At 47.5% G+C, this 21,274-nt stretch overlaps 1 protein-coding gene across 1 annotated transcript in view; it reads left to right on the forward strand.

Annotated features, from left to right (window-relative positions):
- MAML3 (mastermind like transcriptional coactivator 3) overlaps positions 1–18,689 on the forward strand; it is a 393,985-nt gene extending 375,296 nt beyond the window's left edge. Inside the window, exons 3-5 of the mRNA XM_074993282.1 lie at positions 5,624–5,872; positions 8,012–8,099; positions 12,920–18,689. Coding sequence (XP_074849383.1) covers positions 5,624–5,872; positions 8,012–8,099; positions 12,920–13,905 — 1,323 coding nt within the window. The 3' untranslated portion in view covers positions 13,906–18,689. The remainder of the gene's footprint in view (positions 1–5,623; positions 5,873–8,011; positions 8,100–12,919) is intronic.
- The last annotated feature ends 2,585 nt before the right edge of the window (positions 18,690–21,274 follow it).

Here is a 21,274-nt window from a genome sequence, read left to right on the forward strand (position 1 = left end):
GCTGTTTTGAAATAACTGCTGTTATTTCGGAATAACTAGGTCAGGGTCAGCAACCAAAATAGCAAGAAGAGCCATTTTTTCCAATTTGGTAAAAAAAAATAATAAATCAATAATTCAGGAGGTGCAATGCATGTGATTACCAGACGGTCCTTAATGAGTAATGTTAAACCGTTCTTTTTGTAACCCACATTTTAAGAACAGCGCACACACTGGTTTGAAATGCGATGCATGTTTACTGCAGGACATTCACAAACTTTTTACATATTCTACTTCCTCATGCTTTACATGTGTGTTTGTACCACTGTCTTCCTGACTTTCACTCCTGAATCCTCTCTCTCTCTCTGCACCATGCTAGAGGGAGTTATCCAACATTTCAAGATCACATATCACTTGCTATTTAGATACAAGTTGTTAATTTTGGGGGTTTTAGATGTTCCTTGTTTATCAAAAATAATCGGGAGGGTTTTTTGCTTTTTTTTTTTTTTTTTTTTTTTTTACTTAGCAAGTATAGCATTGGGAGCCACAAAGAAGTCCTTAAAGGTATGCATGCACCTCTAGAGCTGCAGGTTGCAGAGCCTGGAAGTAGGTGGTGTTGCCATAGCTGGAGGTGGAGAACCTGTATAGGGAGAAACTCCTCCCGTTGGCATAGGTAGCCTCTTCACTGAGTGCTACAGCAGCTGTGTCGCTACAGCGGTAAGTTTAAACAAGTCCTCGGTGAATGCAAGCTAGTACTGCATCCCTAGAAATCCTATCTCCTTACCCATAAATCACTGCTAGCAGGGACACTGGTACTTGGGGGGGGGGGCCAGGAAATTGGTCAAATATGAAAAGATTGAGTAAATCTGTTACTTATTGAATAAAACTCAGCACTGGCCTCACTTGGAGAGGGAGTGGTGGAGTGATCACTGTTTTGATTTTCTTATGCACCTATTGTTAAGTCTTGTTGCCTTATTATCAGAAAGACTATTGTCTTGTATTTTTTCTCCTTTCCCTCTGACAATTCTCCTAGAGTTTCGCTCCTTCTTCCCTTGCTTCCTTCCCAACCACAGACATACATTATGCGTTGTTTGGTGTTTGGAAACTTGACAGCCTGGGTATGTTTTGGCTTCCTGAGCTCATTAGTAAATAGCAGCATGCTCCGTAGAAAAAGTGTCAGGAGTCCCTTCAGTATCATTGGATTTGGAATCTGAGCCGGTGCTCTGCAGTTCTGCCTGCAGCTCTCAGCACAGGGAAGAGTTTGTTTCTTTGTTTGGGAAATCAGGGTGGGGTGAGGGATTTGGGGCGTGAGGTTTGCCATCGATTGCTGTCATCTTTAAGTGCTCGTCCAAACATCTGAGAGGGCTGAAAAACACCAGGCAGGGTATTGGAAAAGATAATTCAGACATGAATCACAGTGTCCCACAAATGACCCATTGTATTAAAATCTACATAAAGTAGTACACACCCTGGCGTGCCACGAAACTGCATCTCTCTCTCTCTCATGCACCCCTCAGCCACCAACCTGATTATTTTCTCTGGGGAAAGCCAGGGCCCTGATTTGAAACAAAGATTTGGAAAGCTCCCTCCTCCTTGCTCAGCACAGCCAACCCCCTCAGTACCTAATTCAAGGCACCCTGATTTGAAACCTCAGCATGTTGGCTTCACCATCACCAAATAAGATGCCCTTTGGACGACAGGTAAAGTGACTAGGGAACCAGCTCGCTGCTTAGATGTCAGTGGGAGAAGTGGGGGGACCCAACAGACACATGGCAACGGTGAGCAAGCTCGTTTTGTGTAAAGAAGGCCTCAAATCCCCAGGGAATTCCTGGATTGTCTCAGGCTGTCGTATGTGATGTCCATCATGCTGTATGAACGCCATCTGTTCGGTATTATACTCCCAGTTGCCAGGCTACCTGCCCTACACTGCAACACTTGACTGCCTAGCTCTACGTTAGCCGCATTATCCCAGACATACTAAGGGGGTGTGCAGGGGGAGGGTGGGGGAAGGAACAGTAGTCATGATTAAGCCATCTGCAAGTGTGGGGGTGGGAGGAAGAGAGAGCGAGGGAGCGTCAGGGCAGCAATCATCAAGCTGGGTGGAAGGGGGGATGATCAGGCACATATCACCATCTGCTGGTGCAGAGGCAGAATGGCAGTTCTGGCCATTTTCAGAAACAGGCATCCTCCTCCCCGGGGGCTTGCCTGCCTGCAGTAACCAAACAGACACAGGCCAGTCACCCAGAGGGTCGTGTGCAGCACTGAAGCCCCTGACTCTTCGTTTCAGCGGGGGTTGAGAAATGCACTGAGCCTTGTAGGTGTGCACAACCTAGGGTGACCATATCTCCCAAGGCCACATACGTGGCACCCCGCCCCCGCCCCAAGCCTTGGGGAAGCTTCAGGGACAGGGCAGCTGCAATGCTCCCCCCAACCTAGCCTCAGGGAAGCGGCAGGGATGGGGCAGCTGCAGGGCTCTCCCACCCACCCCACACTTCGCTGACCCTCAGGGAAGGGGAAAGCAGGCTAACCTGTGGGCTCCCTCTGTTGCAGAGAGCTCATACTGTGCTTTCAGGCCAGCAGCTGTGCCTGCACAGCAGATACAGGACATTCGTCCCTTTTAAAAAATAAGTTGGGATGCCTTTTTGGTGACCCGAATACAGGATTGTCCTGCCAAAAACGGGATGGATCGTCAGCCTACCACAACCTCTACAGATTTAAAGAAGCAGCGTTCATAGAACATACCTCTCTTGTTCTGGGAATTAGGCTATTTCTATCCTTAGGAATAAAGTTGAAATTAACGTTGTAACATTAGATTCTGTAAACTCGAAGTTGAATGTCCACACCTGCTCATAACGTCAGCTTAGTGCGTCTCTACTAAATTGCCAAAGTTAGACTGCAGCAGCAGTGCATTGTGGGTGCCTATCCCACAGTTCGTGCAGTTCTGCTGCATTTTGGGTTTCTGTGCCAGTGCGCTGTGGGGAAAATGTCACTGCAGGTGGTTGTAGGTGTGTGACGTCATCATCCCAGAATGCGCTGCCCTCACTCCCCCCCTGCTGTTGGAAACAAACGAACATTTTTCCAAAGCCAGCCCCTGCATCAGGACACTTTGATAATTGCCACAGTCAGAGCTGGCTATTGATGTGCCAATCTGCCCAGAGCACAGTAGTGGCTCAAGAACTATCGTTATTTCAAGTAAATTCAGAGGAGACTACTTGTGGTCCAAGAGTCTCTTCCGTCCCGCCCAGTGAAGCCCACAATACCCAAGCGTCACTTGCGGCTGGCGTAGATACCAGTGGAATCATCTGTAGTGACCACGTGGACCACTGTCTTCACAAAGAGAGAAGATACAATGACCTGTGTTCTTTCCCCGCTCTGGGACTGGGGTCTAGTAAGTTAGATGGTGCAGGGGCTGGTAACCAGGGGTCCTGGGCTGGTCTTCCCAGCTATGGGGGAGCATGGGTGTCTAACGGTTAGAGTTCTGGAAGGAGATATTACATAGATGTCTCCAACATGAGGCAAGAAGCCCGTCAGAAGTAGTAGTGACTCAAGCACAGTACAGTAAACTCTTTCGTATCCAGCAGCCCCTGGACTCAGAGGTTGCTGCATAGTCAAATATTCTAGGTATGAGAGAGGTACACTTAGCAATCCATAACACTAAAGAGAAACAACATTAGCTATTAAGAAACAAACAAAAATGTATGCAGCGTACTTTATTTACCAACAACAGTAGTGTTGTACACTGTAAACTTATACGGTATTTATTTGTATTTATTTTCACTGCACTGTACTTCTGGAAGAGGTAACTCAAATTTATGTATAGGTAATATGCCGGTTATTGGAGAGTTCTGGTTGATAGAATGCTGGTTAAGACAGAGTTTACAGTAATTACTTCATGACTCGGTGTGGAATTCCAGAGGCTGCTGGTGTCTGGTGGGAGTGACTCAAGTTCTGTACTTACTTCAGTGGAATCCCAGGAGGCATTGGTGTCCAGTAGTCCGAAGGACATTGGTGTCTAGCGGTCAGAGTGCTGGCAGGAGTCCTTACCCTGTCAGAAGTAGTGATGGCTCAAGCACCAAGACTCATTAGGACTCCAAGGCCTGGTGTACACTAGGAATCAAAGTCAATCCCAGATACGCAATCCTAGCCACGCCATTAGCATAGCTAGAATTGACATACCAGGATCGACTTTGTTCCCTGGTGTAGATCAGGGCTGTTTGGGCTCATGCCGAGGTCTCTTACTTCACAAGGCAGTGTGGAGTACCATGGTCGATGGCCGAGGCCAAAGATTGATTTTCTGTGTCTTCACTGACACGGCAAAATTGAACTCCGGTGGATTGATCGTGGCATGTTGAACCCATAGTTAAGAACAGGCATACCCCAAAACTGAAAAGAGAAGGGAAAGTTAAGGAAGTATTAGAAGACAGAAGATAGCCTCAAGGGTTCATCTTTCCTCAACTCTTCTATCTGTTGGGCCCTCTAAAGAATTAAGGGAATCCCTTGCCTCTTCTGGTAAAGAAGTACTAGCTCAACTGCCTGTGTGGGAGAGGAAAGCGGGGGGAGAGAGAGAGAGAGAGCGAGCCCACAAGCTCCATTCCATCATAGGAAATCCCCCACTGTACCACACATTTTGTGAAGGAAGTTGGTGGCCCTGCAGGGAGAGCATAGGAAACTGTCTTTAACCAAAGAACCTGTTGGGTTGGGGTTACTTTTCAAAAAGTAGAACACGGAAGACAACATTCTTTAGAAAATATCCAATGCAGAATAGGGCAGAGCACAGAGGCAGATGTCCTGAAGCACAATCCCAGCATGGACCGCTTAAAAATGTAACAGCTACATGGCATCTTGGGGTATGCGGTGGGTGGGGGCAACTCTGTAAAATATACAGCACACAAAACAAGTTTCTCAGCCTCTCCTGCTAAATCCTGTGCGGGGAAGAATCCTTCTCAAGCACTGAACCCCCACTCAGGACAGGACCTGCCGCCGTCTGGAAGTATGGTCCGCACAGCCCAGCAGCCATGCAGTGGGGGGGTTGTCTTGGTTTTTCACCCAGCACTGCTGAGTATCCCTGGTGTTTACTCAGCACAGATTCATCCACCCACACGGAAGGGAGAACCTGGATCTCTTCATGGCTCCGTGCTGGAGCTCTTTTGCGACCCTGAGAACTGATGGCTAGATGCAATCGCCCCTGAGGTTTGCTAGCCACGCTGGCCAGAAAGAAAATGAATTCAAATTCGCGGGCTTCCTATTACTTCCCTCCTGTGCACTTGGAGAGCAGTGGAGGTGAAAGTGGCCAGAACGGACACATCTGGGGCATTTTGGGATATCTCTGGAAGCCAATAAAATCACTTCGCTGCCTCACTTTCCCCATCCATAAAATGGAACTTGCAAGTTTTTCCCTCTGTACCATGGCAGTTGTAAGGCTCTTGATAATTTCTGTGCAGTGTTTTCAGTGCATGTTTTTGTGGTGCTACATGTAATTCAGTCTAATACCTATTCCGTTTGGAACGTGCTATATTAAATTGGTTAGTTGGGCGAGGAGTTTTTTCAGGCATTTCCTTTTCAAAGGTCTGTTAGGTTTAAAAGAGAGCCAGCCACTTATTGTTCCTGGTCCATTGAGTAGTGAAATCGTATATCTTTCTTCATACAGGAACAGCACCCGGTGGGGCTCTCTCGAACCACAGGTCCTCTGCAGCCTTCTGTTCTGCCAGGCTCCAGCAATGTGGTCACAGTTGCAAACACCGGAGGTCCCAGTTTCCTGGGAAACCAGCCGCAAGCAGCCATCGTGAAACAGATGCTGATTGAGCAAAGGGCACAGCTCCATGTGATGGAGCAACAGAAGCAACAGTTTCTAAGGGAACAAAGGCAGCAGCAGCAGCAGCAGATCCTGGTGGAGCAGGTATTGTAGCTCCTCCTTATTTCAGGTAGTACAATACACACCCATGGAAACTGGAGCAATGGTGGAGACATCACAGCTTCTTCTCTGTATTTCTTTTTAAACCTAGGACTGGGAGGGACCTCAAGAAGTCAATTAGTCTAGTACCCTGCACTCATGGAAGGACTAAGGGGTGTTATGTAGACCGTCCCTGACCTGCTCTTAAAGTTATCCAACGATCCAAGAGTCATTGTGCTCAAACTGTGTGGCTGGTATAATAAACATACAGTCAAACTGTAATTTTCAGTCCCCTGCTTATATCTTGGCCTTGACTTTGATTTCAGATCAATGTAACTCTGGGACTACGCTTCTGAAGTCTATGGAGTTATATCAGAGTAAAACTAGTGGGAGTGAGAACAAAATCAGTGTGCGCAGAATTGTCAGGCTGGAGGGCACTGAAAAGTAAATTTGAAAAGCACAAAGCTGCTTCTGATCGCAAGACGGTTTTGCACTAGCTTATTCCCATTGTTTCCTGGAGCTGCTCCACATTTACACTGCTGTCCGGGAAATCAGAATCAGGACCTCATTTATAAAGGAGGCACGTGAATAAATCTTATGTGTAACAGCACCACAAATGATGCCTCCAATCCAGTAGCAGAGGCTGAAGTTGAGTTCAATCCTAGGCCTTGATTGTCATTTGCTTTGTCTTTTGCACCATCATTTGTGCCTGTGAAAAGTGAGTGTTAAGCTGCACAAGCAGAATGATAGTGTTTTACACCACTTTGCACAGCTGTTCATCACAACACAAAGAGAAGCCAGGAGAGAATCAGACCCTAAAAATACATGGAGTTAAGTGTATCACATACATGTCCTCTGGAATTCTTGGCTTTTTTTTTTTTGGGTGTACATGAAGTTCTAACAAACAACTATTCTTTTTGTGATTTGCTAGTATGTTTTTCAAAATTGCGCTGTGATTCCAACACATTCTTTGTTCAGCAGTGGGCTCTTCTTTAAGGCTCTTTTTGTGAGCTGGGAATCAATGTGCAGTATGGTTTCACAATCTAGATATAGCGAACAGGAAGTTTATAACGTTTGTAAGCCGGTACGTCAGTTTTCATTCCACCTTTTGCCCTATCTCTTCAAATGTGCAAGGCCTTCCTTGCTTTTTTAGAGGGCGCTCATTTTCTTTACAGTGCATTGAGGAAGCAACCAGATAACACAGTCTTAAGAGAGCTGCTTGGCACTTGTCATTTGAAAGCACATTAAAAACTCAGACATCACCTGACTTCTGCTTATATTCACAATCAGCAGCTGAGTGTGCTTTAAATAAATGAAGAATATTCATATACTGCAGCCGCAAGAGACAGCTCAACACAGCTGGGCAACAAATTGGGACACAGAGGCATTTCACCAGCTCTCACTATCTCAGACCCATTCGCTTGTTCTGAGTGAGTTATCAGCACATCTGTTGTGCTACTGTACGTAGTAAATAATGCAAGTGCATGGAAACCGCAAAACAAAAACAAAATGCCGGGTGGGAAGCCAGGGAGGGACACGGGCAGGTAATTGGGCCGCAGCAGCTTGTTATCTTTTGGGTAGGGGTGGACCTGGGTCACAAAGTTCGGACCTGGATCCAGCCATCCTCATGGTTGGAGCTGTTATGAATCTGGGGTGCGTGCTCTCCCCACTGTAGTCATAAAGGCCAGCCATTAAGTCTGGATCCAGAAGGAGCACACAAGGGCTTTGGGATCTGCGGATGGACAAAGACATTTCTAAAAATATTCCCTTCCATCTCCTCTCTCCACTTGCACTCCCTGTTGGTCAAAGTCAGTTCTACTGCTCCTGAGGAGGAGTTTATGAGTAGGGCAGGTGGTGTGTGTCTAAGTGCTGGTTCCCTTTTAAACTAAAAAGAGGGCCATGTGCTGAGTGTGCCAAGTACTCTCAGTAGCGCTGTTCACATGAGGCTGCTGCATACTTGGCCAGCCTGTTGACCTGCAGCTATTGTCCCCCGAGAAGAGCCTTCTGGCAGAAGGGCTACAACTGAGCTGCTCTTTGGCATTGTAGCCGGTTTCACAATGGTCACATTCAATCATTCCCTTCATTCATCATCTTTTTTGCCTCTGCCATCAACCCTTCCTCTCTCTCTCTCTCTTTGCTTTCCAGCAGCTGCAGCAGCAGTCACAGATCCCTCGACAACATCTCCAGCAGCAGCGGAACTCATATCCAGTGCAACAAGTCAGTCAGTTCCAAGGTAAACATTCTGAATGCTTTTCACGCCCTCAACTCACTGCTGTCCTGGGTAGTGGGTGTCTGGGAGCTCATTTCTGGAGGATAGAGATGGTGTGGCGGGGGGAAGATCACCCTCCCTCTCATTTCTCTGCCTCTGCATCGTCACAGAAGGGCATTGTACAATTTGACGTGGAGAGTTGTATTTCTGAGTAGCTTTTACCTTTTTCCAAATAAAATCTGCCCCTGAAAAATTCTCTTTCAAGTTTCTTTTCTCCCCACTAGTCATTATAATTTATTTCAACCCATGCCTCTCTCTCCTTCTTGGTTTTACTCTTCTTTCTCCCCATCTTTGTTTCCTCTTATGGAAATTTATGGATTTGGTCCAGAGCCATCATTTGGGAGGTCAGGCAACTGCTAGGGAGGGAGGCAGTGGGGGTACTGGTCACGTGACAGCCTCCCCCTCACACCTGTGCCTAACTCATGCTGCCACCCCAGTCCTAGAGGGGGACCCTACCTCTTCCTGTCCCACTCCATCCCTTCCCACAGGCCCTCACTTCCACTCTGTTCCCATCCCCCAATCCAGCCCTTTTTCCCAGCCCCCTCTCTTGAGCCTTGTCGTCTTCTCTACCACCTGTATTCACAGGTGGTGGCTGGAAGAGTAGCAGCTGCCCCAGCCCACTCCACTCTCTGGCTCCCAGGCGTATGGCTCAGCTTCACATCACTGGTGAGTGCAGGGGGGGCCTTGACCTCTGCAGCCTGTCCCAGACCCCCATTAGTCCTCCGAGCCATGTCACTGGGGTAGGGGAACAGGGAAGGGGTGGAACCGCCTTCTCCCTCCCATCACCAGTGGCAGGAAACAAAGCTGGGAAATGGGGAGAGGTAGTGGAGTGGGCTGGGGCCAGGTTGCTTCACTTCCCACTGCCATTGCTGCTGGAGGTATGACCCCCTACTGCCAGCACCAAGCCTTCTGCTAGTCCCCGTTGGACCCCACCCCCAAAAGGGTGGGGCCTGGGATGGCTGGATGACCAGGGCTCTGGATGCTGGCCCCTTGCTCTTTCTCCCCATGAGGTTTGGGGCTGAGCACATGACCCTTCGATTCCCCCTTGTGCGTTCCCCCGACCACGTTACCTGAGTTCCTGCATTGAATGCAGGTAAAATGTGGTTCTCAAATTGTCATGTGGCAATGGAACTGGCTGGTGCTGAATCTTCTGATCATTTCCAGTTGCTAACGTGCATTAAGAGACATCTAAGAGTGCAATGACATACTTTCCTACTGCTATTTTTTTCTACTTAAACACTTGCAGGCGTCACTAAACAACTGTTACGAGGATGCCAAAAGGCAGAGAGGTTAACTGAGTCATCAGTGGGAAAGATAGTGGTCCACACCAGCATCCCCTCTAATTTTGTTTCATCCATGGGCAGAATAAATTTCATCTGAACAGAGGCATGTAAAGATGTCCAGCACCAATAGAAACACGCTTTGCTGGCTGTGGGTGTTGTTGGCGCTCTGCTAATCAGCTTGGCGCCACCCGTTTCTCTCCTGGGCAACTACCCAAGTGCTCAGCTAACAAGGAAAACTGGTCCTCGCTATCAACAGTTCACAGACAGAATCACAGAGCTGGGAGGGACCTCAGGAGGTCATCTAGTCCAGCCCCCTGCTTCAAGCAGGATCAACCCCCACTAAGTCAGTTGTGACTCACTAATGTATAACTTTGAAAAACTTGTTTGGGAGTCCCACAGGCTAAGTAAAAGTCAGCCAATTATCAGCGTTTTATAGGAGTTCTTTTGTTTGTCTTCCAAAACACTTCAGTTACCTGTATTTTGCACTTTGCTCCAGGTTCCATCCAAAGGAGATGGGACCATCCATTGAGCCAGATGTGCAATAATATCACATGCTTTCTGCAGCACACTTTTTCTGTGTACTCCTGAAGAAGAACTATCCATGTTCAGTAACATGACCCAATGTTCTGAGTCCTTCGTCTTTGCCCTAGGCTATGATAGAAGGGACTGATTTAGGGACCCCATGTCTTGATGTTGTGGTTTAGTTTGTCACTTACAATAGATATTTTTGATTTCAAGTTTACAGCGTTTGACCCGGGAATAATTCCTTGCATCATTCTGTGATCCTGTTTGAGCTTCACCTGCAGATGGTTTTATTCAGGATGGCATTGACTGCAATGAACCTGTGGAATAATCAGAGTCCCTCTAATTGTTTTTACATAAAGATAGTGAATGCAGAGGCATATTGGCTTCCCAGAAATCAGTGGTCCTACATCAGGCAGCATGGTGCAGTTATCCACCACGGTGTGGGATTGTACAAGGTTAGGGTTTTCTGGCTTTCCGTCATAGGTCCAAGGTGGAGTAAAATGTGTTTATAATATTGATTCACTAATACACTCTCTCTGCTGCACATGTCCCGAAAAAAAACAATTTTTCTTCTTTTCATAGACTTAATCAGTAGCAATGAAACAGAAAATCCATCCATTTATGCTTCCTGAGCTATTAAAAATTGATTGGCCTTCTGAGTCTGACATTTCCATTTTCACGGCTCAGTTTGGAGAGACACCAGAGATATTTAAAAGAGAGTCTTAATGGCAGAGTGAAGTTCAGCTATATACTTGTAAATTAAATCAAAGTAGATTTCTATCCATCACACATACTGTAATGGGCCAGATTCTGCTTCCATGGAAGTTGAAATAGGAGTTTTGTTTTCGGTTTGATAGAAGGACCATTGAGCCTCAAGTCAGAGGAGAATAACAGAGGTACAGCTTTATACAATGCTAGAAGAGTAAAGATCTTTGTGTGTGTTGTGGCAGTGGCAGTCTCATTCCCAGGCCCCAGGTCCTCAGTTCACTCCACTGGCCCCACCCTATGAACCCCATTACCCTTGGTTGGGGCAGGGGACATTCTGGGGGGAACCCAGTACCCACCCATTTATTCTGGATTCCAGCCCAGGGACCCTGGATGGCTGCTACCAGCGAGGGCTGACTCCCTTCACCCTTGTCCCTGCAGCTCCTCTCCCTGGGCCACTTCCCCCAGATGATTCCCCATACCTCTTTCCGCTAGTGGTTGCCATGGCAGCAAGTCCCCTCCTTGGTTTGGCTCCTCTGGTGAACAGTTCCTCACAGTCTCTGGTTGAGCTGCAGGCCCCTCCCCGGACTGAGGCAGCCCAGCCCCCCAGGTTGCTGCGGCTCCTCTCCTCTTTGGTGGTCTCTAGTGTTCCTCCAAGTTGCCTTCCCTGTCCTCACTCACCTTCCAAACTCTCCTTAATCACCCTCCCCTTGCCCTGTGTGGAGAAGGGCTTATGAAGGTGGCCCTGAGTGGGGTCAGCTGGCCCTAATTGATTTCGGGCAGCCTACTCCTCAGCTCCTCCCACTTTGATTGTCAGCTCCCTCTGTGCTGTTTTCACTCCTATCTTTTCCTCTCCTGGCCCCGCCCTGTGTGATGGGGCTCAGGGGTCCCCAAGCAGTGCACCCTGTCCACAGGCAGGATTGACTCTCATTCAGCAGGTAGAATGAGAAGTTTATCAGTCGACAGAGGCATAGCTCAGTACAGGCATCAGTACAGCAGGCAGAGACAGTCATTCCAACCCATCCTGGGGAGAGAAGCCCGAGGGGGGCCCCATCTGGGGTGTAGCTTCCCCTCAGCCAGGCTGGCTGCCTTCCAACTCTCTCTCCCCACAGCTTCAAACTGCCGTCTCCAATTCAAAACCCCCTCAGCTCCTCCCTGCTCTTTGTTCAGGTCAGAGGTGTTACCTGCCAGCTTAGGTTACAGCCCCAGGGGGTCATCCTTAGCAGCTGTGAGCTGCTCTGCCTGTCACACATACGCCCAGCCTGAGTCTCACATGCACCCCCCCCCCACACTCCATCACACTCTGCCACCGTGTCATTTTAAAAAAGGCCCCCGATTCCTGTTTTTCCCTGTGAGGGGACAATATATTGGTGTGTAATTTACTGATTTTATTGGGTAAACATTTCAAAAGTTCTTAAGCACCTGCTTTATTTTAAAGTGGGAGTTAGCTCCTCAGTGACATAGGAGCCTGTTGGACACTTTGTCATTGGTCAAAGGGCAACTCTGCCCCGGTATTGCTGCTCCAGTGGCTCTGCAGGGCACCTGCTGCCTTGAGGTCCACAGTTTTACTAGCGGAGTGTGTGTAGTACAAGATCAAGAAGGCTCAGATGGCTTAAGATGGATCATACACAGAATCCGTAGCCTGGATATGTCAAAGGTCAATGGTGAGCCAAAAGCCCATGGATCCCTCAGGAGGCTGTCATGTAACATACCAACAGACCCATCTGCAGGCCTAAAGGACCTAGAGCAGCCTCCAGACCCCAGAGAACAGGGGCATATCCAAAAATTGTCAGAAATGAGACTTGCTGAGCTGGCAGATCATTGCCTTTTAACCTCGCTAGCCCTGTTTTAGATCTTAAGGGAAATTAGTCTAATGGCCTGTGTTGATAGTGCAGTATTCTCCGCTGAGCAGTCTTCCACCTCACAGATTGAATAGCTAACACGATCATCCGTTCCTGTTGAGGGCAGAAGGGGAGCTATACCGCTTCTCACCTTCAAGGACAGGAGACATTGCAGGCCAGCATTAAGGTCCCAGACAGACCATTGTGGGAAAGCAAATTCTGTCTGATGTGTGACTACCCGGAGGACACCCTCCCTGGGATGGGTAACCTGCTCCTCTCTCCTTCAACTCTCATGCAAAAGAATGGTTTATTCACCCCAGAAGCAGAGCGGTCTGAAAATCTTCCTATGAGCTCAAAAGCTCCTACCACTGTTTTGGCGTGCAAAGGTGTATGATGGGATACTTACGGTTTTCTTCCCTCCTTGCTGTAGGTTCTCCCCAGGATATAGCAGCAGTGAGAAGCCAAGCAGCGCTTCAGAGCATGAGGACCTCCCGAATGATGGCCCAGAATGCAAGCATGGTAGCACTGGGGCCCTCTCAGAACCCCGGCACCATGGCGACAGCAGTTGCTCAGTCTGAGATGGGAATGACTCCTTATAGCAACACATCTACCAGCCAAACAGGAATGTACAGTATGAGCACTGGAATGAGCCAAATGTTGCAGCACCCTAACCAAAGTGGCATGGCCATGGCACATAGTGCAAGCCAGGGACCAAGGCAGCCAGCGTCTGGACAAGGGGGTGGGATTGTCAGCAGTTTTGGTCAAAGTATCCTGGTGAACTCTATTCCCCAACAACATCAGCAGATGAAAGGCCCTGTGAGCCAGGTCCTGCCCAGAATACAAGCCCCTAGACTTCAAAACATGATGGGAACTGTCCCTCAGGGGGCACAAAACTGGCATCAGCGAGGCTTGCAAGGTATTCCTGGAAGGACTAGCAGTGAAATTGGGTCATTCAACAGCGGCACGGCGTATCCAGTGCAGTCTGGGCAACCCAGGCAGCCCAAGCCACATTTTCCCCAGGGAATTAACCAGTCAGTTGTGGACACAAGTGGAACAGTCAGAGCCCTAAACCCAGCAATGGGAAGACAAATGCTGCAACAGCTCCCGGCGCAACAAGGAACCAGCCAAGCAAGGACAATGGTCGTGCCTGCAATAAGTCAGGGGGTTCCCACAATGCCTGGTTTCAATCAGCCCCCTACACAACAGATGCCCGGTGGGAATTTTACTCAGAGCAGCCAAGGTCAGGCCTATGAGAGGAATCCCACTCAGGACATGTCTTACAGTTACAGTAACGAAGGATCTGCGGGTTCCTTTTCAAGTATAACAGAGGGCCCGGACCTTGTGGACTCCATCATTAAAGGTGGACCAGGTGATGAGTGGATGCAAGAACTTGATGAGTTGTTTGGAAACCCATAGTGAATGGGATTGTTGTTTAACGCTCTGGTTGTTAAGTTAAAGCAAAGAAAACAGGATGCCCCCCCCCATCCTTGTAGTTGGCTTTTTAATGGAGCTGACTTGCAGTGGACTGTGGGAGAATCCCGTGGCAATCAGAACATCGATGTGTTGATTTCTCAAAACTTCCACATAGCACTCTCCACTGCCCAGCAGTACACACTCTGTCTGGCTGTGAGAGAGGAGGATAGGGGAGCTGGAATAGCAGCTGCTGCCTGCCCATGGGAAGAGCTGGTGCACGCTGCGTAGTGATGTGGTGTTCCCAACCTCTTCCCCTCTGTTTTGCTGTAACTGCTGCAGCTTTCAGGGCATGTGAAAAGCTAGATTCCTCAGGCTGGGAATGAAACCTAAGTTAGTTGCCAGGTGATAGGAGAGCCCATGTGAGCAGCCTGGAAATGTGCTGGGTGTAAGTAAGTCCAAGATTTTGATGTGTACTGCTCTTTTGGTTTGATGTAGAGTACGGCTTATGGAACCTAGTCTAAATTATGGCATGAGACTGTCCAGCACACACGTGATTAGCCGAACCAGTGGTAGAGGGGATACTATCTTCACTGTGGAGTGATGTAAAAGAAAAGAAAAGCTTAGCAGAACATAAACCTGGCAACACAAAGAACAAGACAGAGTACAGGACTGTTGGTGGACATGAAAGGGCATCCGCCCTGCTTAGGTGGGTAGGTTAGCTTAATGAGTTCTCTTCTAAGCTTAGCACTGTGCTTCTGTATCTGGGTGCTTCGGCACATCTGTGCTGCCTGGCAGTGTACTGTAGGCTAGCAGCTAAACGAGGTGTAAAAGGACTAAGCAGAGTGAACAGATTACAGGAGAGTTCTGCATGAATCCAGTTTAAGACCCTTTTTTTCATCCTCCACCAATATACTCATGATTTACATTACTTTTCCCTAACAACGGGGACAGATGTACACTGTAACACAAGGCCACTGCATTTCACTTTCTGCGTTTGAGCAGTAGCCCCCACAAGCAGGGCAAAGAGGCAAGGAAGCAGATCTGAGAGTGTTAAACTGCATCACTAGATTGTGGAAAGCTGAACGAGTTGCCCTTCTTCTGAGGGCACAAGGTCAGTGGGTATTATTCGGAGCTGAAATGCCCCTGCGCCTGATGTAATACTATCTGGTGCCTGCTTTTCTGTGTTAAACAGATGTGCAGCATGAAATTCTTGGTGCTGGGATAAACACACTAAGGCATCCATACGGTGGGGATCAAGAAAAGACTGGTGTAGTGATCATCCACAGAGGGGCAAATGGCCATGTATTGGATATCACAAATACAAAGTCTCCCCAAACAAGCTTGCTAGGCAGTAGCAGTGACATCTTTTGACAGGTTAAAAGCAGCTCTGTGCTGAACTTGTAACAAAACTGTGATGTGTCTTACAAAATGGTGCTTTTAAAAGAACAAAGCCTGGCCCTGGGGCATATCACAAACTGACCTTGGTGAGCCAAAGCCTTTGCTGAGGTTACAATTAAATGATCTAAACCTACCAAGGGACTTGTCTCGGGTAGGCCCCGTGGTAAGAAGTGCCGACCCGCTGAAATCTGGAGGAGCAGTGGGTGGCACGCAGTACCTCACAGGTTCTAGCCCTTTGTTTCTGTGGGAAGCACAGAGGGCGTGGGAGTAAAGTGAACTCTTTTTCTCCCCCCCAGGGTATGTCTACAACAGGGCCAGGGAACGTGACTCTCAACCAGGTAGGCAGACTGGAGCTACTGGCCTAAAAATAGCAGCATCAATAACGTGGCACTGGCCACTGCTCTAGCTAGTCATCCCCCCCGGTCAGAGATTGAGTGGCTAGTCTGAGTCATTGCTGCTGCCGTTTGTAAGGCACTAGCTTGAATGGAGCTAAGGCGAGTCTCTGTACCCGGGCTGGAATCGCACCTCCAGCTGCAGCGTAGACATAGCATCAGATTAGTCACTGCCCTGCTGTTTGTTCATTGTTGGGTGATAACCCTTTTCTGGGCTTGTCTAGACTAGGGCTGGGGACACCTGAACAATCGGTGTTAAGTACAGCGTGTCCTGGCTACCCCACAGTTTTAAAATGCATTAGCTAAAATGTTTTCCCCAACACATTTTAATAGTACACCTGGAGGGGCTGATTGGTGTCTGTTGAAGTCCAGGAGATTCTGTTTTTCCACAGACTTCAGTGGACCTCAGGCTGAGGCGCAATACTGTAACTGTGAGTACCAACTGAAGAGTGCAACAACAAGCATTTTGTAGCTGTAGCTTGAAGGAGTAGAACTGGCATCCCCTGGGGAAATGGTGTGGACATGGGGAAATGGGAGGGGAGTGGGTGGGGCACATCCTGGACCTGCACTGTATCAAACGGCTGCACCGTGCCAACCAAGGGACGAATATAGCAGGGAGGACGCTCCATCCCGGTGGGGATGGGGCAGCTCCCAGCCAGCGTCACTATTTCCTGGCCTTGGTAACAAAGGATTCCCTGTCAAGCCTGGGTGCAGAGTCTCAGCACAATGGGTCAAATGACTCAAGCTGGCTGGAGTCGAGCTGCGGGGCTGAAAATAGCCTTGCACGTGTTTGAGCTTGAGCTGAAACCTGGGCATCAAGAGCCTCTCTCTTGTCAATTTCACAGTCCAGACTGCAGCCCCAGCAGGATCATCTACACTGCTGAGTTTTGCCCAGCAGCATGAGTCCTGTGAACCCGAGTCACTTAACCCAGGCTCTGAGCCCCACTGCCACAGATCTGTTTTGGCTTTGGAGCTGCATCCTCACAGAGGCCAACTGGGAAATGGGATTGAGAAACACCCACGCACTGAAAAGTGACATAAAGGAAATTCACTTTTGTCAGAAGGGTGCAGGAATTAGGGCGTAAGTGGCGACAGGAGGCTGATGAGGACCGTGTTCCTGTTGTCTTTGGAAAGCTTCCTCCAAATACTGCTTACTGGGACCAAGTAATAGAGAGGTAGATTTTAATAGGTTTATTTTTTTTAATTACTATGGTGCTGATGTATATGTCATGTTTTAAAAAAAAAAAGGTTATTTGTAAATAGGTTTTTACAATTCTGCAGATATCACTGGGTCTACTATCTGTAAAATATATACATATAAATATATAAATATATATATACTGTTTGTTTAAAATAGAGTATTTTTATTTCATTCCTTAACTCATCCTCACTGCAGTGGTATTGCACTTCAGATGACAACTAATTACTAATTTGTACTGTATCCTGACAGCAACTTGCTCCATTTTATTCAGATTTTTCTAGTGTTCTGTTTTTACTTTGTATATTTAGCATTGCTTATTTCCTTTTGAGACCGTACAGAGCTCTGAAAATGTAGAAATGACCTGATGTTAACATACCACTTTTAAAGGAAAAAAAAAAACAACAAAAAAAAATAAAAGATTATCTGAATCAAAGAAAACAACTTGATTGTAGGACTTTGACTCGTAGTACCTAATGTTCTTCCTGCCATGATGTTCAGATAGTATTTCTGTTGTTTTGGAGGCTTCAAAGGAAGAAAAGGAACCTAGTTTAAAATGGGTAATGAGGGTTATTTTGTTTGGTTGGCTAGCTATAATCAGTAAGAAGAAAGGGCAAAGACTGTGGTGGCTTATTGATTAAAGGAGTGAGCCGTTCACTTCCTGATACGCTGTCCTGTGCTCGAGTGACGGCAGGGATAGTCAACACTGCAGAAGCATTTTATACGTCAGTTTCATACTTTCCAGCCAAATCATATTTAAGTCTTTTTTTTTTTTGTAAACTTGCATTGTGCTGGAAGGTTTTATTTTCATTTTATTTTAATCTGGATGAAAGTAATTGAAATTTCTTGCTGGGGGAGCTGCAGGACAGGGGTTGGTGTGTGTGTGCAGGAGGGAGTATGGAGGGCAATCGTGCCCTTTAGGCAAGAGTGCCCTTCCGAAGCCCCCCCCCCCCCCCCGCCAATTCCTACTGAAGCTGCTTGGCTGTCACTGTGAGTGACTGAGAAGAAAGCACACAGCATGGGTCATTCGCTCACCTGCCCCTTGCCCTCAGCAGCCAGGAGGGAGAGGACGGCAGGTGAACTGTGTGTATTCCTCTTACTCCGTGACAGTGAGTCTTCAAGCTCCTTCCCACCCGGCCTCCCTGGCAGTCCCCGACGGGTGTGGCCCGTGCACCTGACATTCCCTTTCACCTGTCTGCTGCTTAGCACAACAGCCTGTAGGAGGGCCGTGGGAGCACACTGCCCCTTGCCCTGCAGCCAAGCACCCCAGCCAGCGCCTACCACAGCAGCACACCAGGGTGCATCGGCTTACTTTCACCTTCGATTTTAATTAAAAGCTTGAGCAAAATTGCTTCTGTCCTATCTGAGTTATGGGAGAGCAAAAAGATAAGTGTTCCCACTGTTAAAACAATCACTCTTTGCACAGTGCACAGCTCAAAATCAGCTGAGGTTCACAACTCAGTATGTGGCACACACTTAGCACTTAACACACTCTCCTGTGAGTGGGAGAAAATGTATATATTTTTAAAGCTCAGCTTAATTGGAGTAGAAGGTGCTCAGCCTCTCCTGAGATCAGGCCTTTATTGTCTGTTACATTTATACTTGCATTTGTATTGTGATTGAAGCAATTTAATTTGCCATAGCAATAATCCAATGCCTTCCTTGTGAGTGGCTGGGCAGCCATTGGTCCTGTACTGCTGTTTATCCAGTTGCGAATCCGACTATTACCCGGTGAAACAGAAGAACTAAGATTGAGTCTGTTCTGGTCTGAAGAAGTGGGTCTGTCCCACGAAAGCTCATCCCCTAATAAATTATTTTGTTAGTCGTTAAAGTGCTACTGGACTGCTCTTTTGTTTTGATAGTATATACACTAACATGGCTTTCTCTCTGTTAATATGAAAGGAGCATGTGCTACGGGTAGAGTCAGAACCCTGTAGAATTCTGGTCGTCACACTGCCACCCAGTTATTTGGCATGGACAAAACCTCCAGGTCTTTAAATCTTTCCACTGAATCCAATGGAATTCTGTTGATGTTTCCTCCTACGTGAAATGAAAATGCGAATATGCACCTAGCTCACTGGGATCTTAGGATTTCTCCTGTGCTTGGTAAATTGCATAAGTAGCTCAGCAGACTGTCCAAAGGCAATGTGGTAGTCCCTCATTTTAGGTAACCCACTTCAGCGCTGAAGTAAGAAGGTGCAACTCCCATAATTTTGTTCCCGTATTTGTCCTTTAGTACTGTTGCTCTGTGCTGCTAAATAGTGGCTGTATTTCAGCCCAGAAAGTAGCAGCATTTCATGGGCATGTAATATACAGAGTTGATATATCATGCTGCTGCTCGTATACAGTGGTTCGGGTTCTTGGGGTGGCAGGTTCTCTATAAGTGTACCGATGCAAAGCTAAGCCCCACACCTACACTACATCCTGGATTGAGGTTTGAGATTGATCCGCTGGCAGTTGATTTAACAGGTCTAATAAAGACCCACCAAATCAATAGCAGATTGCTCTCCCATCTATCCTGTTCCTCTACCAGAGTAAAAGAAGTTGAGGGGAGATTTTCTCCCATGCCACCACCCCCCCGTCATGGTAACTCAAGGTATGTTGACACCAGCTACCTTATTCAGGCAGCTGGAGAAGCACAGTTTGTGAATTTACTGGTGCAGTATAGGTGTATGTAGCCTAAGGTTTAGCAGGCCTTACCAATCTTTGTCGATCCTGGAAGAGAACTTCATGTCTATGATTTCACTTGGTCCCACACTACCATCTCCCCTCTATTTTCCCAGAGGCAGCACGTCAGTGTGACTTTCAAGAGATTTTTTTCTGTTGCTTTTCCTACCTCTTCATGGACCAAATCTGAAATGCTTGATACCTTCAGTAGGTGTAAGCTCAGCTCCTGTATCTCCGCTTTTCTCCCAGTTTGGGAATATCTGGCACAGTGGCTTTCAGATAGGGCTCCTTTAACTGTGCAAAAGTCAGAGTCTTCATCATCATTGTTCCCTCTGCAACCCTTGAACATACAAACAGTGTTCCCTGTAAGCTGTGCATTTGTGTGGCCACTCAGGAGAGATTCAAATGCCTCCCCACTGATTAACAGAGTACCCACAGCCAGATATTTTCTTTTTTGTTTCTGCTGGTGGTACACATGCAGTACCTCAGTGCACAGAGAAACGTTTGTTTCATATATGGACGGGGAAAAAAACTCCACCCCTGGAAGGACACAATTAGAGGCAACTTTGCATGCAGACTGTTGAATGTCTCATCCCTAGTATTCAGGCCACACAAATGCTAGAATATGGCATGTGACCTAGCTACAGGCGCTGTGGGCCACCTCAGCCGCAACCATCTAGTCAGTCTTCGCGTGGAAGGTAATTAATGGGCTGACACTACATCTGTTAGGTCAGTGGTCTTCACCTTAGCCCCTAAATGCCACCTATCACCCCGAATGACCAGAACTAGAATACACTACTTATGGTCAAACCTCAGCTGCAGTTGTGTTCCAAAAGGAGGCTCTGTCCACGAGCTCCCATTTATCTGAATAGACTTGGTGTCATCCAAATAATCAGGGTGCTGCTGTACCTTTAGTTTAGACCCCATTTAAAGAGGTTTAACAGTTTTCTCTCTTTATGGCTGTTTACATTCAACCACCGCTGTGATCAGAAAGTCTTCTAGGCAGTGATGTTTCTCGCTTCCCCGCCCCCTTTTATTGCAAACTGTTTTCACAGTCAGTTTGCTTTTGTTATTTTATGACGCTCTGTGAGCTTTGGCTGTGCTGGAGAGTTTGGCTAGTCTCTCTCATACATCAGCCATCTGTGCTTTACTGAGAAACAACGAAACAGATTCAATTCCTTGACTAGCAGCTGTACTTAGCTGTGTTTGGTTTAGGCCCCGATCCGGCCACTGACTCCATATTGGCAAACCCCTGTGCCCTCCTGAAGGCCCATTAACTCAGCAGGCTCTGTGTGAAAACAGGTGTCAGTCCCCAGAGATGCCCCACATAAGGTGCTCAGTGCAACTTAAAATACATCCTGAGTGTAAGCATGCACTGAACTTTAAGTGAGAGTAAATCATGTGCCGGAAGTCAGTGAAGTCCATCTGTATGTTAGGAAACTAACACCTGCTCATATGAATCAGGGCTGGGCTAGGGTCTGTTGCAGGACTAAGGCCATAGCTTCTAAATAGCTATGCGCAGGGCCTGTGTGTTTCTCTATGTTAAGCACCAAGCACAATGCAGAGCAAGAAGACAGCAGCAGTAGAGCCAAAGGGCTCAGGGTAGAACAGTTGTCATGCAAAACTGCTGCAACTAAGCTGCTCAATGAATTGCCATTGTCTGGGGATTGTGTAATTTTTGCTGTCACAAACTATTGTACACCTGACGCCTGCTCAT

This window comes from Carettochelys insculpta, chromosome 4 (assembly GCF_033958435.1).
Source record: "Carettochelys insculpta isolate YL-2023 chromosome 4, ASM3395843v1, whole genome shotgun sequence".
Lineage (NCBI taxonomy): Eukaryota > Metazoa > Chordata > Testudines > Carettochelyidae > Carettochelys > Carettochelys insculpta.